We start from the raw sequence: 22,811 nt of genomic DNA on the forward strand, positions 1-22,811 counted from the left end.
GTGAGCACAGAACGTGGGCACATTCACTGTACTAGAAACACATACGGCGTCAGCCGTGCAACCAGACATTATGCTCTTTTGACATTTTTCTGGGTTGCCGTGAGAACGGCGGATGCGCGCAGGCGAGCGGGTAGATACCGGCTCGTTGACTGCGGGGTAAACAGCTGCAGTAGCCGTGGCAACGGGGACTGACAGAGCGTTAAGCTTCGACGGTGGTCCAGCCGCAGGGCTGCGGGATTTAACCGTCTTTTCTTCTCTCGTGTTTAGACGCTCAAAAAATACTCGAGCACCCTGAGAAGGTGTGGTGCGAGGGGCGGGTTCGCTTTCTGTAAGTAAGAAAGACTGGCCGCGAGCTCGGAGAAGCAAGCAGCATAAATTTTATTTTCCCCGAGAGCTGGGATCGAACGCGGGTCTCTCGCATGAAAGCGTATGATTCTGCCACTGAGCCACAGGGGAATCACATAGGCTTTCAGTTAGCGCGAGCATATAAAATGCGACCTCATGTGTCGCGTCGGCGTTCGTTTGCAGGCGAGCGTGTGTTTAAAACAGGCTCGTTTACTGCAATAGTAATATTTCCAGTCGCCTGAACTTAAGAGGGGACTGAGAAATGTGTGAGAATTGGCGGTTGTCCAGCCGTAGCGAGACTAACACACTCTCTTCTCTTTTCGCCGGTGAGTGAGGCGCGCACGCTGAACGCTGCTCGTGACCGTCCGCTTTGTCATCCCTTGAACGGCGCAATCTGCGCGGCCCAACGAGGGAGAGAGCGGGCTTGTTTTCTGTATGTAAGAAAAACTGGCCGCGAGCTCGGAGAAGCGAACAGCATAAACTTTAACTGCCGCGAGAGCGGGGACCGAACCCCGGCCTCTAGCTTGACAGTCTAGGATTCCGCCACTGAGCCACAGGGGAAAATACATTAGTATCATGTCTTGTGACGGTGTTTGCTTGCAGGCGAGCGTGTATTTATAACAGGCTCGTATACTGCAATAGTAACAATTCCAGTCGCCTGAACTTAAGAGGGGACTGAGAAATGTGTGAGAATGGAGGCTATAGTCCAGGCCACGGCGGGACGAAAACACTCTGTTCCCCTTTCACCAGTGACGCGCGAGGACGGAGTAGCTTTCTTGTAACGTAAAGAGAGCTCAGACCGTCCGCTCCTGCCATCCCTTGTGAGCGGCGCAGTTTGCGCGGCTCGAACAGAGGGAGAGGAAACTCGCTCCGAGACCGTCCGCTCCTGCCATCCCTCGTGAGCGGCGTATTGCACGGCTCGAACAGAAGGAGAGGAAACTCGCTCCGAGACCGTCCGCTTCTGCCATCCCTCGTGAGCGGCTCAGTTTGCGCGGCTCGAACAGAGGGAGAGGAAACTCGCTCCGAGACCGTCCGCTCCTGCCATCCCTCGTGAGCGGCGTATTGCACGGCTCGAACAGAGGGAGAGGAAACTCGCTCCGAGACCGTCCGCTTCTGCCATCCCTTGTGAGCGGCGTATTGCACGGCTCGAACAGAGGGAGAGTACGGGTATCTATCACATTCGCCTCATCTCCTGACGCGGCGGCGGCGCGGGCAGAGCCGGCGGTAGAGCGGCCGGGAGGGAGAGGGCGAGAGAGAGCTCGAGGGAGAGGTTCCGGCGAGCTCCTCAGTCACAACAGTCTCCGGTGGTCGCTGCGAGCGGCGCTTCTTATTGCGCGGCCCGGCAGGAACAGGCGGAGCGACAGCTTGGTCGAAAGCTTCAAGTCGAGCCCGCAGGGTCGACATTGAAAGCTCTTCGCACTCGGAGAGTGCGGTGGCGGCGTGCCCGCGGCCCAGGCGGAGAGCGCAGAGGTGGCGGTCTCCGTTGCTGAGCGGGGCGCGGCACGAGCCGCAAAAACGAGGCGTTTTTACAAAAACGCCTCGTGCTCTTTTAGAGTACACACAGAAACAGTAATAATGTAAAGGATATGTCGCCGGATAGCGTAGCAGGCACGGATGGCTGAAGGCGGCGAAGACGGCCGGCTTCCTCAGGCGCTGTCCTAAGCTTGCTGGTCGCTGGTTTCAACGGCGGCGGCTCTCAAGATCCAGCGATGCGAAGAGCGTCGCTGAAGACAAGAAAATCAGAATTTTAGCCTGTGAGCGCTGAATATATACACGCTGGCCACGCCCATTCTGACGGTTAGAAGGGTGTGGAGGGCGCGAAGCGCCCTCATTGGTTGCCGCGTTCAGAGCGCTCACCGATAGGCTTAAGCAGTTGCAGCCGAGCAGCCAATGAGCACGCTTATTTAGCCTGCCTAGGTCTGTCGGCTGCTGCACTGCGTTGACAATGAATACAAAATTAAGGATAATTTTTTGGCTTCAGATCTCGAAGAAAGAAGACTTTCCCGATGCGAAAGCTACTTACGCAATACGAGAGAACCTCTCGTAAGAGAACTTGTAATACATTTTTTTCTCATCTTAATGTAGGTAATCAACTGGGAAAGTTTCTTGGTAATATCTGCTAGTTAAAAATGTTACCCTATTCACCTGTTCGCTTAAAAAGGGTGCTTGCAAACTGTTCACATAAAGCTATATTATGGCTTCAGATAACTTAATTGAGTCATATAAAGTACTTTTATAATCCTTTTATGGCGCTTTTTGGGGTCATTTTGGTGTTTGGCAGCCTGAGAGGACAGGATTACTCTTTTACATTACATTTTGTGAATTAGTCATAACTTACACGTTTAAAACAATACGGGTGAATGAAAACCGAATTTTCATTTTCAGGTGAACATAAATAGGTTTAAATAGGTCTAATAAACATGTGACTGGTTGCAATTATGATTTGGAGTATTCTTTCAACTTTATTCCGATTAACTTAAATGTAGGCTACAACAATGCATTGCTTACTTTTGATTACTTTGAATCAAAAACGGTCACTTACATGATTCCTGTAGGTTATAAGAACTAGAAAAAAATATATAAATTATGACTCCTAGCTGGTTCACACATGTAACACACATGTAAACATGCAGTAGGTATTTTTCGTCGTCTGGCGCATGGGCGGCGCGTTTTCAAGACACCAAGTTTAAAAACGTTAGAATTTAAATAATAATAATAAAAAAAAAATCCCGCCGTGCTGCGCCTCGCGTTTTTGAACGCTTTCGGTGTTAATGAATGTTCACTGTTTGTGGACGTTTGTGAACCCTAACCCACATCAGGAAAAAACACGGGAAACCCGCCACTCCTGTCAGGTCAGACGTAGTCAACGTGCACGTGCAGAACAAGGCGACCTACTGAGAAATAATAACACAGAGTTGTTTTACATGTTAAACAAACTAAATGTAAATTAAACTTGTTTAAACTTAATTGCATACTTGCACAGACCACGTTTTAAATGATGAAATTGCCTATTTTGCCTATATTTAGCCTACTTGTTTATAAATGTAAGAGATTTTAAATATTAATTCAAATATAATATTTGAATTAATATTAATATTAATTAAAATTTGATTAATTAATTAAAAATTAATTAAAATTTGTCCTATTTGAATTAAAATTAATATTAATATAATGTCGTCTTCAGATGTAGCCCTAATGCCCTATGTAAAATATGGTGTTTTGATTGGCTAATGAAAAGTATGTGTCCAAAGTCAACACAACCTCATTATTCCTAGCAAAGCCATTATTGATTATCTATTGACGTTGCTCTGACCTTGTGCATCCCAGGTGTCCTACGTGAAGGCCATTGACATCTGGATGGCCGTTTGTCTGCTGTTCGTGTTTGCTGCATTGTTGGAGTACGCAGCAGTCAACTTCGTCTCAAGGCAACACAAAGAATTCATCAGGCTGCGCAAGAAGCAGCGAAGGCAGAGAATAGTAAGTGCGATGAACACACTCGCATGCACACACACACACACACACACACACACACACACACACACACACACACACACACACACACACACACACAAACAAATGCAGGCTGTTCTGTCACCCTGGATTACACTTTAACTCGCATCTCTTCTCATTGTGCTCAGCCACATCCAAATACTGGCAACGGCCACACTACAGCTGGCTGTCACATTTCATGTGGGGGAATTCAGATCAGCCTGTTTCCATAGTGAGCAGTCCCATGTGCTGAGCCCACCATTTGTGCCACCTTGTAAAGCCTCGCTACAGCCAATTTCCAAAGGCCAACAACCTGCTTCCTGATCCGAGATCACAGACACTGCCCGAAATGCTAAAAAGAAGCTTCTAAACGAAAAGCTTAGAAAATGCCCCCAGGGCTTCGGAGAGTCAAATCACTCTTAACACATGAAATGTGTTTAACAGATTTTAAATGTAATTTCTATAAATACTGCAATATAAAATCATTGACTAGTAAATGTCAAAGCCCAACAATCACATTTAAAACTGTTGGCTAAAACATCTAGGGCACTTTCCGGGCTTGTACAAAAGCACTTGCTGTCCAAGCTCACAGTGCTGGAGATTTACGAGTGTGTTCTTTGAATCTGAATCAATAATGAGAGAAAAATGAGAATAACTCCTTTTAAGAATGAGCGAGTTCTCCCCCTCCTGCCTCGGAGATCTTGGCGGCTATTACTCTTTGTCCTATTCTCTCCCGCCAAGAAAGTCCCTGGTCTGAACGATCAATCTGGGTGGTATCGATGCATGGGTCACTGGCTGAGAGAGCTGTTAGGCTGATGGACCAACTACTGGCCAGGATAATCAATACAACAAATCCTTGGCTTCATCCTGCCTTAATAACACTATAGACAAATTAGGCCACATTTTCCTGCTCAAGAAAACACTAACAAATGGGTGCTGAGAGGATTGGGCCTGTTTTAGGGACATATTTTCAAAATTACCAATTGACTAGTTAACCTATTGGATGTAAGATAGCCCTGTTTAATTACACTGGTTTCAGATTCATGGGATGCATTGCTTAGGGGGGTTTAAATAAGACACATTGCCAGTGTTATTTTAGTATTATTTATACTAATATATTATTTGATATTTTGAATCAGCTTTAATATTTGTATGTACTTTTTTCCATTTACATATATACATATACACATACATATATATTCTATTTTTATAGAATATCTTGTTCTATTTTGGTTTTAATTTTTTTTTTTTTTTTTTTTTTTTAGTTTTAGTAATTTTAGTACTCTTTTATTTCAGTTAGTTGCCAAGGCAACATTATTGATTTCTGTTTAAGTTTTTCATCTAATATTCATATTTTATTTTCGTAACAATTTTAATTGTTTTAGTTAACAATAACCACAATGAGCGTTGCTGCGTTCAAAAACATCTAGTTGGAGCACAATGAAATGGAACAGACTGGAGGTGCCTCGATGCATTTTTAAAAGTTTAACTTTATTTTTAACTTGGCACACGTCCTAAAAAACATCACAAACAAACAAAAAAAGGACAAAATGTGCCACAATGGTAAAATACGTCTCTCCAACTGTGTAAGCCTGTAGCTGTACTTTAAAGGGGATGCAAACTGATTAACAGCTAAAGCACCACCACGGAAATCTAAAAATCTAGATCAAGTTATCCCAGATCTTGGACAACTAGTCGATTAGTTAACCATTGTGACCCAGTTATAAGCTATTTGTGTCTGATTTAAACATCAGCATGAACATTATCCTCTTGTCTTGGGACTTTATCAAGTTTTGCTGTGACGGACGGATTTAGCTTGAGTGTGTGCACTTTATTGGAGTGTCCCTCATCAACCTGCAAACAAGTGTACACTCATAAGCAGTGTTGCCTAGCAACGTGGATGGTGTTGGAGAGCAGCGGCTTGATAGCTGTTAAATTCTCGTTGAAGTTTTTACACACTTGCCAATATTAATGAAAATGAGTCTGCTCAGCCTGCCTAGAAATGTTATGGTTGAAAGTGCACTGAACTGTGCAAGATACATAAGAATGACAGATTGATGGATAGATGGATGGATGTGCTCTATTGATCCCCAGAAGTTAATTTAGGGAAAGAAAAAGACAGATGTTCCAAACTGTTATATACGAGGAACTAAGAAACAAAACATTTCATTCTTCCTGGATGGAGGTTCGAGCCAGGCAACCTGCAGGAAGCTTTGACTCACTGTGGAGAGTGAACAAGCTCCCTGGGAACAGCAACAGCAAACCCAACCAGCACTGCAACACCTGTGCCAGGGTAAAAAAACACATCTGTGTCCCCCATCTTGTTTGCCCACGGGCAAACACTTGAGTCCCATAAACCCAGAACCCCCTCCGTCCTACTGGCCCAGTTCACAGCTGGTATGAATACACTTCATAAGTGAACCGCTTACAATTGTCGTTTATTCCTTATAGCAATGCGTCTCATGTGACCACTTGATTAGAAATGCCAGATGTAAAACGGGACATTAGTATTCACATATTTTTCATACCCCTTAAATGTGTACAGCGATTTAAATAACACCAAATTCCAACATGATCTCACGGAAATGTAATTGTTACAAAGTGGCGATTTCATATGAATTCATGCAATGTGAATTGTACAAAAACATATGATAAGTAGAAAAAAGTAAGCATGAAGATCCACCACTAACCCCACCCCTAAACATACCCGTCACTGGGGCATAAGCAGATCATACAAAAATGGACGAATTCACACAAATTAGCCATCAACGTAAAATATCATGAATTGCCATGAAATTTTGTTGGAAATTCAGCATATATGTATTTAAGCTCATTTTTAAATGATTAATAATAGCCAATAGCTAAATACATAAATGCACAGAGTATTGCTCAAGTGTGCTTATACCTCCACCCAGTATGGTTTCTTTTCTTGTGGCCATGTTGAGTGACCCTCATTGTGTAGTATTCACCCCTCAGTCCTCATACAAATTGAACTGACTTGTTTCATACTGAAACGTTTTTGCAGCAGAGTTCTTTTTACACGCTAGACTCAGACTCTGAGTCTGGACACGGCCTGGCCATGATTAATAAGGTAAGCACTGACCCAAACTGTGTTCATAGGTGACTTTAAACTCACTTTAAATGGTGTCTTTATCTTTAACCAAACACATCATTAGTCCTAGGCATGTGATTGACTGGATTGTTTTTAGGTGCAAGCAGAGGATTTAATGAAGAACTAAACGAGAACTTAATCTTCTTATCCTCTCGAGGAAAGGGGTAATTTGTCAAAGATTGACAGATAAACTGATTCAAATGACTAATTTATTTGGCATTAGAGGCAAGAACTAGGCCAAAGTGCTACATGTGGAAAAGTAGACCAAGTAGAATACTAAAGAACATACAGTCTTCTTTATTGTCAGGAAACCGTGCAGGAAGCACTCTTGCGTCCATCTTCCCTTATTTTTAAATTGTCATTTAAAAAAATCATGATGCTGTGTCAAATTAAAAACCGTTCAACTGCAAAAAAAAAAAAAAGGACAAAATTAAACATCTTGATGTATTTGTGTTTTGTTCCATTATGTTGAGCGCATTCTGTCTTGCCGGCAGATATACAACTGACATCGAACAACAACATCAAACATGGTTGGTAACATAGTATGGATGGAGGAAAGAGAGAAAAATGCAGAATCCTTTAACTTTCAAGTAATTGTTCAAAACAGTCCGTTTCATTCTAGCGTCAGACAGAGGGAGGGAAATTGTCATGAAATAACTACATAATGACTTTTTTGGCACCGAAAAAAAAAAAAGGAAAAACTACACTGCAAAAAGTGATTTACTCACTAATTTTTTCATGTTTCCTAATATGAATATCTAAACGTTCCTAAATCAAGATTCATTTACTTGAAAAATGACAAAATATTAAGAAATGTATCAAAATTAAGTGAGTTTATGCTTAAAACAAAAAACAAATCTGCTAAATGAGGTATGAAAAATACATTTACCCTACTGGCAGATTTTTTTTCTTTTTATAAGCATATTGTCACTTACAAAACAAGACTTAAAATCTTTTGTCATTTTGCTTCATAATTAAATCTTGATTTAATGTACATACACTTGACATTTGACTTTTTACATATCTACAGTTCAGTATAACTACCCCCTCCCCCCCTCTCTAAAAAAACTCAACCAGCCAGTATGTGAAATTTTCTTTGATGCCTGGCACTAAAAACACTAAGAATGCTTTTCTTCTGTTAAAGGAGGAAGAGATTGTTCGAGAAAGCCGTGGCTTTTACTTCCGTGGGTACGGACTGGGCCATTGCTTACAAGCTAAAGATGGGACAACTGTGGAGGCGTCCACCGTGTTCGCCCCACCACCCCCAGTGCAAGTGCTGTACGACGGAGACGCCATCCGGAAGCGGTTTGTGGACCGAGCCAAGCGAATCGATACCATATCCAGAGCAGTATTTCCTCTCAGCTTCCTCATATTCAACGTCTTCTACTGGATCACCTACAAAGTGCTGCGACACGAGGACATCCACGCCAACCTGTAATCGCTCCTGGTTATGCCACTTGTTCATATTACGGCTTTTTTTCTTTCCTTATATCTCCTAATTTTAAACAAAACCACCTGTCATACTCACACTAGAAGTGTATTTTAAAGGCATATTCACTCGAGAAATGCCGTCAGTGCTAAAACCATGTGCTCAGGTGTGACTTCTGGAATTTAAAGTGCCCACTTAGAGCGAAAGGGGCTCGTAGATGCAAATGCTGCTGTTGGGGACTTGGCTCTCCTCTCTTTCACATCTTCATTCGAGTGGATTGCACTAATAGCCAGTGCTATTGCCCTTATTTTGTAGGCTCCATTTGAGTTATTGGCTGAAAGATTCTGGGTTGGATAGAAAACGTTCACTTGAATTTTACCACAAGGCGCATCCTTGAATGAATGTTTTTGAAAACCTCAAAACAAATGTGTTTTTTACATCTTAAAATGCCAAACTAATGGGCTGTGAAGGGGAGGATTGGGATTTATTATTCATGGGTACAGTTACAGGGGAATGGTGTACTGTTTTACTAAATAATGAGATTATAAATATATATGACTGTATAAAGTGTATATATGCAGAGTTGTTCACAGACTGCAGACAGCACAAATGTGTATTTCTTTTTGTCTTTTGAATTTGAATAAATGGATATTCTACCAGGAGGTCAGAGTTGTTTTGTACTTTGGTGCACAAAATTACACAAAAGCACAAAAATAGGTACTCTGGTTGTTAAATCTGTTAAATTTTTACAGGATTGATGTATTACAAACTCATTTTTCTGTTATTTTTCATTGACATTATTCATGCTATTTGGAAAACTTAAATATCTAAATCATTCCATCATGTGTTAAATCGTTTAAACTAATGCTCGAAAGAAACGGATGATTTGTGGCGCTCTGTCACCCTGGCAGCGCTAGGCTTTAATTGTCAACAAACAGAGGCATGTATCATGCATCACAGCCATTCTTTATTATTGCTAGCCCCAAATGTGTCCCTCAGTCAAACATAAAAGCCGTCGTTTATTGTCCTGTCCAGGGAGCCGTTGGAGGATGTGCAGAGATGCATGGTGAAGGAGAAAAGCCTTTGTGCTGAAGAAGGACGGATGAGGATTTTAATGGGAATCACAAGGTGTTTTTTATCAGCTAATGAGTTTGAAAAGGACTATGCGTTCTTTGCTAATGACAATGAATTAAGGCCATCAACCTCTGCACACAGCCCTTTGTCTGAGGAGTAACTAATCTAGTCTTCTGTAAGATTGTCTCTCAAGGGTGAGTGAGCATATGTACAGACGAGCCTGCGCCCTGCGGAGAGGGAAACAAAATGCTTAGTGCAGGAAATGGTAGATGCAGATTAATGTCATGCATTTGTTAACAGATTAACCCTGGTTTCTACCACAACCAACAGAATGATTCACCCATGCATGTTTCAAAAAAAGAAAAAGAAAAATCCAGCAAAACAGACTTTTCTCTGGTGGCGTATTTGTGGAACTTCTACAACCATTTTAACCAGCTCCTTTCTTACAATCGACTGCAAGCTAGATCATCCTCCATTCAATCAACAACTGATGGATAAAACCAAGTCCACGCTCTACTTTTTTGATCACTCGGATGTACACTCAGATGTATGCACCATATGGAAGAAAAGATCTGTCTCTACTTCTGTTACATTTTCATGACCTTAAGGTTATTCATCAGCTGCATTCAATTCCAACTCTAAAAAAGCAAAACCAGTCGGAGCCAATTGCCCTCGAACACATAGTCCCACATACCCGAATGACCAAAAAAAACACTAAAAATTAATCTTAATAAATCTGCTATTTAAAACTGCTATCAGAAACAGTTCAAGTCACATCTAAAAACACCATATTTACTTTCCTAGACTCGTGCCTTAGTTGATTGACTCATTAGTTGAATTTGTTTATATAACTTTGTTTAAATTATGATATAACCTTCTGGAATTATTGAAGCCACTGTCACTATGGTTAAGTCACAAGCATGTAAAAATCCCCTTTAGGTATTTGTTTATACAGACATAAAATGTTGTATGAACAGGACAATTGAAGAGTCTCTCCTAAATCAACTGTCAGTAAATACAGTTGAACGGTAACATAGCCAGTGAGATCATGCATATTGTGCAGTTCACTTGACTTTACAGTATACATATGTGCAGAAAACCAATCTTCCTAGTCCATCCAGCTCCGCACTAACTATGAAGATGTAAGAGTCCAATCAAGCTAGAATGCGTTGCTGTCAAGATTTCAGCCTCCGCTCATTTCAAATAAGTGAAAGCGATGATGGGAATGTGTTTTTTTTATTCGAATACAAACCAACACCCCACTCAAACAGCAGCTAGACTTGGACAGTTTAGGTTTTCTCAATTTGAGCGAATGCGGTGGCTTGACATATTCGCTTAAGCCCGGCACACATGCTTGACAGTTTAAGTAGATTTTTTGCCAAGAGGAAATCTGGGGGCAATTGGCAAATGTCAGAAAGATTGGCTATTGTATCTCACAATGTGCATTTTCCATGAGAGGCTTTTTGAGTGAACACAGTGGGATACTGCATTTACTGCCTCTGAGAAGGTCTGCACAGACCATGAAGGATAGAATGAGAGAGAGAGAGAGAGAGAAAGAAAGAAAGAAAGAAAGAAAGAAAGAAAGAAAGAAAGAAAGAAAGAAAGAAAGAAAGAAAGAAAGAAAGAAAGAAAGAAAGAAAGAAAGAAAGAAAGAAAGAAAGAAAGAAAGAAAGAAAGAAAGAAAGACGCAACCCTTCTGTTACATGGAGGTCTTTGGTTTGGTTTTAGGGGGCAAACTGTGCCTTTGTAGGATTTAAGAAGATTTTCTAAATCTGCAGCCCATGACTGACAAACACAAAATAGGACTGTGATTTATAGCATACAACGACACTCCGCCTGCCCTCCCCTCGATCAGTGTATCTCCGCCAATGCTGCCTGTATCACAGATACAGGAACTTCTAATGGATTTCAATCACAGAGGAAATCGCACAGACGCCTCCCATGAGATTGCTCCGTGGCCCTTCCCCTCAATAAGCACCAAGGATTCATGAGCTAACATCATTACACCCATATCCCCACAACATTTACTTTTACAAATGTGTGTATCTGATCTGGGCATGTGGAATATGTGTGTGGAAATGAGAGATGGATAAAAGAGAAAGAGAGACAGAAAAACAGAGAGACATGCATTCAAGCGCATCCCTGAGAGAAATCAATAAAACAATATTCCTCTGCATTTATTGATTCAAAAATGTTATGAATAAACTGAAGCCACAAATAAATAATTCGATAGTTTGTTTCTCTCACTCTCTCCCAGAAGAATTCTGTGTAAATCACCACAAAGCACAAGACAAACGCATTAGTCATATTCTCTGGAGAGCAACTGAGGTCTTTGCATTTATTGTTCATCTTCATGTAAGCACTCAATAACATGGGAAGTGGGCGGGTCTGTTGGTGTGATGAATGGGAGGCTCAAATCTTATCCTGGACCTGTCCTTGCACCAACCCAAGGGAATAATCAACATCCGAGTAAAATGTTAATAGAGCCTTGGGGAAAGTAATAGCCTAATGTTGGAAACACTTTCTCATTCACATGTTCGGCTAAATCAAATTCAAGGGAGGTTTAACTCTGTTATTGACACTAAATATTCATAACTATCCTTAAGAGAACCTCACATGCTTACACAACAACTCCCTTGGACATACACTAGCATTCAAAAGTTGGTAAGAGGCTGTATATTCTTCTATTATTTTTTTTACTGTTTCTGAAAGAAACTAATGCTCACAAAGGCATGTATTTGATCAAGTAAAAACAGTAATATTGTGAAATGTTATTACAATTTAAAATAACTTATACATTTTAAAATATATTTCTATGAAGGCAACGCTGAATCGGTCTTTAGTGTCACATGAAACATTTCTTATTATTATCAGTACTGAAAACAGTTCTGCCGCTTAATATTTATGTGGAAAACGTGATATTTTTCAGGATTCTTTGATCAATAGATGCATTTATTTGAAATAGACTTTTAAAAGTCTTCACTGTCACTTTTGATCAATTTAATGTTTCATGGCTGAAAAAAGTATTAACATCTTTTGAATGATATACTAAAAGGATACACAAAAATGTAAAAACTGGGATGGGAATAGTATCGAGTTTAAACAGTCACTAATCAAGCAAATCTAAGTGACATTTGAGACATCTGATGTTAATTTAGTTACATTCTAACAATTCTAATTGTTATGCTGATATATTATCTAATTTCTAAAATAATCTTTGTTAAATTAAAAAAGACTTTTGGGCCATACTGTAATGTGTTCTTTTCAAATCCATTGTGATGCTTAAAAAAAAAACACAGATGAAGAAGAAATATTTGTAAGAAGCATTGGCCCTGAAACTCACACATGCACACACAATCTGTGTATCGTTCAAATTACCACATTTTCTGAATAAAATACACAGTTAAGGCAACATCATTGAATCTAATCAACGACTTTGAAAGTTATATAGATAAAATGCAGTAAATTCACAAATTGGAGAAAGGGTACAAAAGACCATTCAAATGTTGAGATGCCACAATATCTATCCAATTATCAGTAAGTGAAGACCATATCAAACCACATATACACTGCTTTTAAAAAGAATTTTCAAACCAAAATCTTGAGAAAGATGCCTCAGAGAAACTAGCAGCTACTTTGAAAGAGTAGCAGAAAAAATATAGAGGGAACAATAATAGATAAATACATATAAATACTGCAAGCAAACATGCTGCAGTTATATTGACAAAATGGTCATCATTCAGTAGGACAATGACACATTCAAACACATATTGGTGGCACAGGAAATACAATGACCGATCAAAAAATCATCAAATCATTGATCACTTCAAGTAGCAAACTGTTGCACTATTTGAAAAATGCATTGCATCATTGCAGCAACTGTGAGAAGTATCCTAATTATTATACATTAAAATAATTAAACCATTTATTTAAAATACAATACAGTGCATTATTTGTAATTCAGGAAACATTTACGCTTTTGTTAAATGTCTGAATGCTTTATGTGATGCGTTATGAGTAGCATTTTGAGGTGTGTGAAGTGAAATGTTCTATATGAGCAGGCTTGTCATGGATGGACTGAAATGTATCTTTCATATGGTCATGTCACTGGCTTTCTTTGCCTTTGGGTGTAGTGTGGAGTGATCCTATTTCTCTGATACTCTGTCTTAAGATGTCCCCTGACAGCCTTGTAAAGCCTCCTGTCAAGATCTATTTCCCAGTGAATGTCACATCTACATTAAAGCAACAGGCTTTGACTTGCATTTACGACATATACAAAGTTCAGTCATGCATGTTATCACTTATATTAAAAAACATCATAGTCTGTAAAAAAAAATGCTGTAAAAGAGAAATTGTAGTGAGTTTGATTAAAAGTCTCCCGTTTCTGCCCTCCTCTCACATTTACTATTTGAGCCAAGTCATGTCTGCAGGGGAGAGAGACGTATACCATTACCGAGATGAAAACAAATTTTGGAGGCTAGGTATGCTTCAAGTGTTCTCCGAAATCAAGTACACAAAGAGGAAAGTATTTTCCTCCTGCCCAGCCACCCATCTGTCAAAGCCAACCCCAGGGTGGGTGCTTTAAAAGCCCATTTAATTGATGGAGCCCGGAGGTCACGATGAGACAATATTTGATATAGAATATAGATTTTTAAAGCACACTGGGCTCTTAAAATGAAAGGTGGATGAAGAGAGGAGGGATGGGGAACAGACTTGCGCAGTTTTACCACCCTCCCAGCTCCTCGCTGCAGCAACTCTTTCAATCATTCAGCTAGAATTACTCACATGCTTGAGGTCTTGCTTTAACACTACAGTACCTTTCACTGAAGCCTGAGTTTTATTCAGGCTCATTTAGAATTAGAGAAAAGCAGATCTTTGATTAGCTCACAAGCAAGTGCTGTGTTCCCAAATATATATGACACAGACACCAATTACAGCACAAGTTTATAACAGTTTAATAAACATGAAGTTAATAATTAGCCTACATTTTACTCAATATTACTCAATATGGATATATTACTCAAATTATATATTTTATACTCAATATCGCCAGTTGAGGCCTGTTCAAGCCAAGAATGATAATGTTTAACGTTCTGTTTATTATAGGTGCAGGCTGCAGTCGTGTCGTCTGTTGCTTTAAATGTTCATGTTTTCAAAGTCGGGTGGATTCTAATTGGCTGTCAATGTTTCTATAGTTCATCAGCTGGAAAAAAAAGTGATTCTAACAATACCGTTCCGCTGTGTTATAGTTGTTTGTGGTGTGGACTTCCCTATTCTCACAGAATTAGAATGATCAAAAATGTTATAGTGTCATTATTGTCCTTGTGAACAGGCCTTTACTCAGTCTGCTTTGCTCTGCCGGTGAAAAGAGTTCCAAACAAAAACCACAGCAGAAAGACACATTTACACATTTCCAAACAAAACACAATAGTGGTGTTTCATTTCTGAATGAATCAGCATTTTGTGTGAACCATTCATTAAAACAGCCATCAAAACTTATACAGTTACACCAGCCACGACTTCATCTAGACCTGGATAAGCACATCCTGAACAAACCTGCCAGATCCAACAAGAAAATACAAGTTCATGACTCACTGAATCCGGTAAAACTCATTTAATGTTTGCATAGTCAAAAAAAATTATAAACTATAAAAAAAATCTCATAAACTTCGCTTCTCTCCTCCCATTCACCATCTCTCCCACTTTTTTGTGTCACTTCTGATTTTCTCTCTGACTGTGTTAATGGTTTTAAACGGAACTGCCTGAGGTGAGCTAACTGAGAAAATGATAGGAAATCATACAGTGGTTAGTGTGGTAAGAGGCTCTGGCAATTTTTTTAATTGCTTCGCCTAGTGCATTTCTGTAGAGAGAGACCCCTTTTTATATCCAGTAAGAAAGCATCTTCTGCAAATCAGCTGTGTGTTAGCTGACAGAAAACTGGAGCAAAGCTTCAAGAAAAGAGAGAAGACAAAAACCTGAAAAACCTGTAGTTAATTACTCACTGTCATGCCAGTTAAAACATATTTTAAATATTTAAAAAAAAATCTTCTGAAAAACAAACTAAAGTTCATTGTAACCACAGGCTGTCAAGCTCCAAAAAAATAAAATACAAAATATTGGTGGAGACCAATAACATGAATCGTCCAATTTGTGCCATACTGGCATATTTGATTAAAGAGCTGGAGGGAAAGATTATCAGTGAATAACTACATGCTGTTTCTCACACAAACCTATCATGAGGCTTCAAAAAAACTTAACGTATGGACTAATTATATAGTGCGTTTTTATGGTGAGAAGAAACCTCATTTTGACGTGAAAGAAATCTTTTAATTCTCCCTTTTACTTTGTTTTATTGTGCCTCACTCCTCACCTCTTCTTACGCATTCAGGCTAAACAGAGGATTTCTTCTCCTTGTTCTTTCTCCCCACCCATTAGACATCTTTCACACTTTAATACCTTGGAGACAGCTGGAGAAGGACAACCTGTGTGCTATTCCTTCGCCATGTTGACACTGAATCAGTGCTGCAGGTCAGCAGTGTGAGATGAGAAATAATGACTTTCTGTGGAGAGAGGGAGGTGGATGTTCCTGATTCAGAGGCGGTCGGGTTAAAGTGCAATAGCTTTACAGTTCTTACCATTGCCGTAGTGAGGCCAGGACCTTCCCGTAACACACACAGTACTACACAACAAGCCGACATCACTAGCCGTCTGTCACCATGACAACTGGCGCACACACACACACACACACACACACACACACACACACACACACACACACACACACACACACAAAGGGGCTAAACACACTGGTCCCAACACGGCTGCTATCTATCAGCCATTCACTATAAATGTGCAGTCACGCTACACTTCGCGCTCTATTCACTTCTGTTCTCATGCATTTGAATTCAAGCACATAGAAAGAAGCACATGCTATGGATCAAAGACGTTTGGTGACCTGCAAAATGTGTATGGCGAAATGAAATTTGACCAATGGAGGATCTGAACATCACAGATTGACCTTGTGGCTCAATATAAATTCAAAGCTGCATGGTTTGCATTGTTGCAGCATATATGGCGTAATTTCACATTTCATGTTTTTTTTTTTGGGGGGGGGGGGGGGGGGGTCGGGGTATTTGGTTGTTTTATGTCATGTCAGCCTACAAGGCAACTTTAATTTCAAGAACAAATTATTTTAAAAATGGATCAAATAAACAAATGGATAAAATGTATTTAAAAGAAAATAAGAAATAGAGAAACAGAAAAATATATAAATATTTTAAGTCCACTTAAATATAAAAATTCTAGAAAGAAATCTAGAATTGTTTTCTGTTTATTTTTATTTTCATATGTTGTGACCAAAGGTCCTTGAGTGTGACATCCTGTTGCAGGGTCCAAAGTAATGTTGCATGCTTAAATTCAAGTGTCAGTGTGTCTAGAAAGCTAGAAAAAAAAAAAAAAAAAAAAATTCAGGTCTGTCGGAGGAAAAACCTCTGTGCTGCCCCACTGGCTCCACAGAGAACAGGATAGTGATAAATAAAAAGGTCACTTTCTCCATAGCAATTAAAAAGGGGCAAGTCCTTCTGCTAAATATCACATTGGAATTCTCAGAATGCCATCTGCAGCATATTAATGACCACTTGTTATATTCTCTCTGCTTGTTTCTTCAGTAACAGACAGATACTTTTTGCTCAGATTGTTGTGGGAATCTCCAGAGCTTTTCAGCACATAATCAATACCCAAGCTCTAGGTAATAAGCAGAAACCAACAACAGAGACAGTTTGGAGATTTAGACCACTGTTTGTGATATACAGTTTTTATCAACTCAATAGAAATACATTTCAGAATCACTTCAGCATTCATAAAACGGTTTTACAACATTTCACAACATTGCATTTCAGTTGCAGGTAGATATAACGTTGAAATGTGATGTTTACAAATGGTCTAGAGTCCACATAAAAGACTGAATCATTTATGCAATATAAGGGTTTTAAAATAATGTATTTTTGCACATTAATGCACATTCACTGAGGCATTTCAGAAACATAGTGAAAGCACTAAATTATTTGTTGACTTTTTGTCCTATATGCTGTGCAAATCTATGCAATAATGGGTTATTTAGCTCATACGCCAAACATTTCACGTACACATTATTGTATTGCATATTATGTGAATAGAGTTTTTTTTCTTTTTAACGGACAATTGGCACAATTATGCACTGTTTTGGGTTCATTTTCATTGCGTTCAATTCCTGTTGTGTCTGGCTTTGTCATTTAGTTTTCCTTTGTTCTCTTAGTTTCCCGCCACCAGTTTATCGCCATGGTTACTCATTAATTACAGCACACCTGTTTGTATTTGAGTTTGTCACCTAAAAGTTCCTCTGTTTCTCATGTTCACTGTCTGTTTGGATTGCCTGATTTACTTCCCCTGGTTACACACACAAGGCTTTAAACTAGTGCAAGATTAAAATGCCTGTTTGAGCTGTTTTAACTAAAAGCAACTTGCACTGACATATCTTAAAAAATGTCAGTGCCATTGTTTTGTCTCAAGACGAATGTTTCTTTCAAAGGCATGTTTATAAAAGTTACTTAAATGTCTTAACTGAACTTAGGTCTAATCCTGGTTTAATCAGCCCTGTCTGTGAAACTGGCCCTTTGTTTAATATACAACGCTTTTTACTTTTGTCTACAGTGCCTATATCTTCTTCACCCTCAGACTAAATGCGACAGAATAGTGGACCTCCAAAATGGATTATAAAACAGACGCCATTCATCCTGAGTAACAACCAACACCTATCCTTACACCAGTTAGGGATGGACATTTTTGTCAATTTCTCATTTTGATCATTGATAGGTCTCAAAAAACGAGTACTCAGGGGGCGGGGCGTGTCCGTCATGGAGATAATGAAAATATTTTAAGACTGTTATGAAAATTAATGTTGACAAATAAAAATATGACATAAAACAGGTCTATGAAAACATGAACATATGACTATATGTTTACACTAAAACATTTGTACAGTGTATACAAGCTAAGTACCATCACACCATTCAAGTGAACATTGTGAATAATACTAAACATTCCTAAGCATCCTAGCAGGTAAGAGGGAGAATATATGGTATTTACATTTTTGAGTTTCTATACCACCACCAGTGTACCATCATTTGCATCTCTCGCTTTATTCCCTTCTAATAAGGGGAAACAAGTGGTAGAGAACAGCCCTTGTTGCCATGGAAACCATTACCTACCAAGGACTAGAAAATGATCAGTCTATGGGAGTGGCAGGGGTGGGGGAGTGTGTTACCAAACCCAAAGGGAGGGAAATAGACGAGAGTGGGAATGTGGTGCAGAGAGAGGAAAGGAGAAGAGAAAGATGTAACTGGGGCTCAAGTGAATTGAGCTCATGGACCATTTCTCCACCTCCACCCTCAACTCCCAGTGCTGTCATTATCACTATCAACAACATTTGTCTCTGCTGGGGCCTCCCATCGTAAAAATCACATCATCTCTCTTTTTTACAAGTGTGGTAGAGCAGCTCAGGCTTGCCTCATCACCCATGGAGGATGGTGTTTCAGTCCAGGGGCCAGCGACATGCTGTATCCAGAGGGAAGGAGCTCAAGGAGTTCCTACACCCTGTTATTTACTGCTTGCTGCCCACGGAGCTGCACGCTGTCCAAACAGGCATTCCCGACAACTCACTGCAATGTTTCATTTAAACCGCAGGGTTTAAAAAACACTGGAGGAGATCCCATTTGTCTTTCTAGACACAGCTCTCTAATGTAAATAAATGCTGAAAAAGTGACTGTTATCTGTTGAGCTTTCGGTCCGGATCACCGTACCAGACTTCCACTTTCCTACATAGCCATGTTTTTTTCTGTAGCTGGGTTTTGGTCAACAACAACCCAGAGCAAAGCCCGCAACTTAATTAGATTGTTTCCCGCCTCTTGATAGTAAACAGCTGAGGTGAGGAAAACTGTATGAGGCATAACACATAATGAAGCAGAATCTCTTAAAGCCGAAAGCTGTGTTGACATTTGCTTCCAGGAGTAGGCAATTCCCCTGACAACTCTGCACAATATTGCTGTTCATAATTATTGGCGGAAGCGAAATAAACATGAAAAACAGAATTTGGTGGTCCCACGTCAGCACTTTAGGGTTACACCACGGCTCTCTCCTGAACCTACAAGGCATACAATCATCATGGTTTCTATAAAACAATAATTAGAAGTTGGTCCCAGAGTAACGTCATTCAGAGACAGAACCATACAGGTTTTATGAATTTGCACTTAAAATAATTACGGCATAAAGTCCTGCTTCATGCACATGCCCAAAATTGATTTGTTCAAAGAGGACACAAACTAATTTTAATCCAATTTAGCTCACAGAAAGTGGATCCCATGGTGATAAGTGTGCTACTCATAGGTAACAAAAAGGAAATGGATTGTGTTGGCTTCATTTAGTGTAATGGACAATCCGCAATGGAATGCACTGGAGAAAAACACCAAAATGCTGAAGACTGGATTTGGAAATTTGATCCATCATGTCAACTGTGCCATGTGCATCTTTACAGTATATGACAATGTGAGAGCCGAGAGGAAATGAAACCTTCTCAAGAGTTTTGCATTGTCCATTGTCTATCAAACCAATAAACTCCATTTAGTATGGAGTATTTCATCTAATTTAAAATTTCATTAAAAAGGACTATCCTAAAAAAAAGCTATAATTTCATTAACTAAGAAAAAAAAAACAGATCAGACAGACAAATATTATTAAATAAAGAATTACCTTCACTCAAAAAGATCAACAATAATAAGTAAACTTATTAAATGTATTGTTATGGAATTATTATGGAATTACCCTCAATTCATAAATTAATAATAAAAACTATCATAATTTATTCTCCTTCATGTCATTCCAAACCTGTGTGACTTTTTTCTTCTTCTGTGGAACATAAAACAAGATACTTTGAAGATATTCCCACATGGACTGATATGGAATGATGACAGAATTTTCAATTTGAGGTGAAAAATCCCTTTAGAGCAAAGTTACATTATAAGTGGTCAACTTTATGCAAATGAACTGCAATGCGATGTAGCAAATACTAATAATTGCTGGGTTAAACACACTGTCAGTGTGAAGTGTTTTAAACACAAAAAATAAAAAATAAAAACAGAATAAAAATTGTGCACAATGTACATATTTATGAACAAACCTGCCATTACTGAAGCATCCAACACAAATCACAGCATAAAGAAACTGCTCCACCAAGAAACACTATCATTGAAGCCAAACTAAAAAACATGTCACAAGAAGAATTGGCAAGAATTAGAAGGGAGAAAAATGACTATATTTCTTTAGGATCACGCCACCAGTTTTGCGGATCATCGAATTCACAGAGTCCTATTTACCTGGCAACACCGCAGAAATAAGCAGTTCTATCTAATTACTACAAGAGCAAAAGATCATTCAGTCTTTACAAAAAGTAGATTGTAAAAGGCCACACTATTATAGTACAATGATCATACCATTCAAGAAGGTCATTTCTGTTCACTCTGTAATGCTTTGGAGGACTGCAAGCGAGATCGTGTATTGATCACAATATTAAAATTGATTTTCTCAAAATATACTAGAGCTTTCTCACCTCAGCCTTGTAACTCTTCAATGAAGGAGTTACAATGAGATCATTGTTAATAATGTTGGAGAGTAATAAAAACAAACCATTATTGGAAACCATTTTCAAAGCAACCCAACAATAAGATTATAATTAAGACCATAATTTCTGAGGTTGCTCATTTGACAGGCATCTTCATAAAGAAGAGCACTGAAAAGGGGGGATGGTGTTGCAACCATCTTCCAATATCAGTTGGGTACAACCAGTTCCAAGATTAATGGCTTCGCAGGCAGTGACATATTACGAATTCACAAAGAACAGGAAGTGAAAAGGTAACTAGGCACTTTCCAGTACTTTCAACCCTCAAATTTAATGAACAAAGTAAATGAGATGCACACTAACACAAACATCTGAAATACCAATGATTATCTATTTCATCCAGTAAAACTATGATAGACTGTTTTATCAAAAGATCCTGATAAATCACACTGCAGAGCCTCCCACCAATCCCTCTTGTTCCCCCTGACTCCTTTCCATTTTTATCCGTTATTTCATAACATGTCAATACATAAGCCAGAGGTGACAACCTGTTCAATTAAATGGCACAGTGGCAAAATTAAATGTGATGGATAGGCATTTGGGCCCCAAGGAGAAATGTGAGCCTCCACAATCCATCCTTTGAAAAAAATACACAGCTGAGGTGAAGATAGGCAGTTCCTTCCATGCAATGGAGCAAACATCAAACATTGAAGAATCTTATCACTGCTACAAACCAGGATCCTGCCACACTACTGAAACCAGTTCTGTTGCCAGACCTACTGACTAGTCCATCCATCAAAAAGCCCAAGAAAAATTTAACAATGACATTTGGAGGCCTTTGCACCATTGCTTTGGCTTTGATAGAAATAACTGTGAGTGATAAATGGTGTTTATCATGGCTACCCTTGGTAAAATATTTAGGTTGATATTAGGGTTACCCAAACCCTTGACATTTGGGAAAAGGACAGACTTTTTCCCCACAAATAGTCAATTTTTTAGGTATGAACAGCAAGGAAATGCAGAATTTCATATTAAAGCAATGGCAGATTATGGACTGTGTGATTAATCATGCAAATAATCACTGCTAAGATCTTTCTTTTCCTACAACACCTACAGTATAGTAAACATTTATCTTTGAAAATAATGTGCATCTATAGTGAATCAATCCAAATAAAATGATAGTTGAGAAATAAATTAGCAAAGATCTGGAGTGTTCAGCAAACACTCCTACTGCTATTGCTGTTGTAATGAGTCAATTTTGTCTTTCATAACTGTCACCTTTTTCAGTGTACACAGCGAAAGCACAGGAGGTAAGGAGGTATGAACCCAGAGGTGTACGGACTAAAAAAGATGGTAGGACTAAATTAATCTGAATAGCATTCCAATCTATACTACCACCTAACACCTACTACGCTGTGTCCGAAATCAAATACTTCCCTACTATATAGCGCGCGAAAAACAGAACACCAACAGAGTAGCCTAGTATGTCCAAATACATAGTATTCGAAAAACAGTAGGCGAAAAGTCCACTGTTGACCTACTACTTCTGGCGAGATTCTGAAGTGTGCTTTCGATGGACACTTAACTATCCCATTAAACCACGGAAGAGGATTTATGAATGGAGGTGAAGCGACGCAACTGACGCTGGTTGGTCACATGATAAGGACAGCATGGCTGATGTAGTAGCCTACGTCCGGATTAGGCCTACATTCATA

The 22,811-nt window shown here is 39.4% G+C and overlaps 1 protein-coding gene across 1 annotated transcript in view; it reads left to right on the forward strand.

Moving 5' to 3' along the window:
* The window catches only part of glra4a (glycine receptor, alpha 4a), a gene marked incomplete at its 5' end in the record, with an annotated part of 55,282 nt that extends 45,486 nt beyond the window's left edge, over positions 1–9,796 (forward strand). Inside the window, 2 exons of the mRNA XM_081381912.1 lie at positions 3,673–3,822; positions 8,091–9,796. Coding sequence (XP_081238038.1) covers positions 3,673–3,822; positions 8,091–8,384 — 444 coding nt within the window. The 3' untranslated portion in view covers positions 8,385–9,796. The remainder of the gene's footprint in view (positions 1–3,672; positions 3,823–8,090) is intronic.
* Positions 9,797–22,811: the final 13,015 nt, after the last annotated feature.

The sequence above is a fragment of the Scardinius erythrophthalmus genome (genome assembly GCF_964197995.2).
Source record: "Scardinius erythrophthalmus genome assembly, chromosome: 13".
NCBI classification, from domain to species: Eukaryota; Metazoa; Chordata; class Actinopteri; order Cypriniformes; family Leuciscidae; genus Scardinius; species Scardinius erythrophthalmus.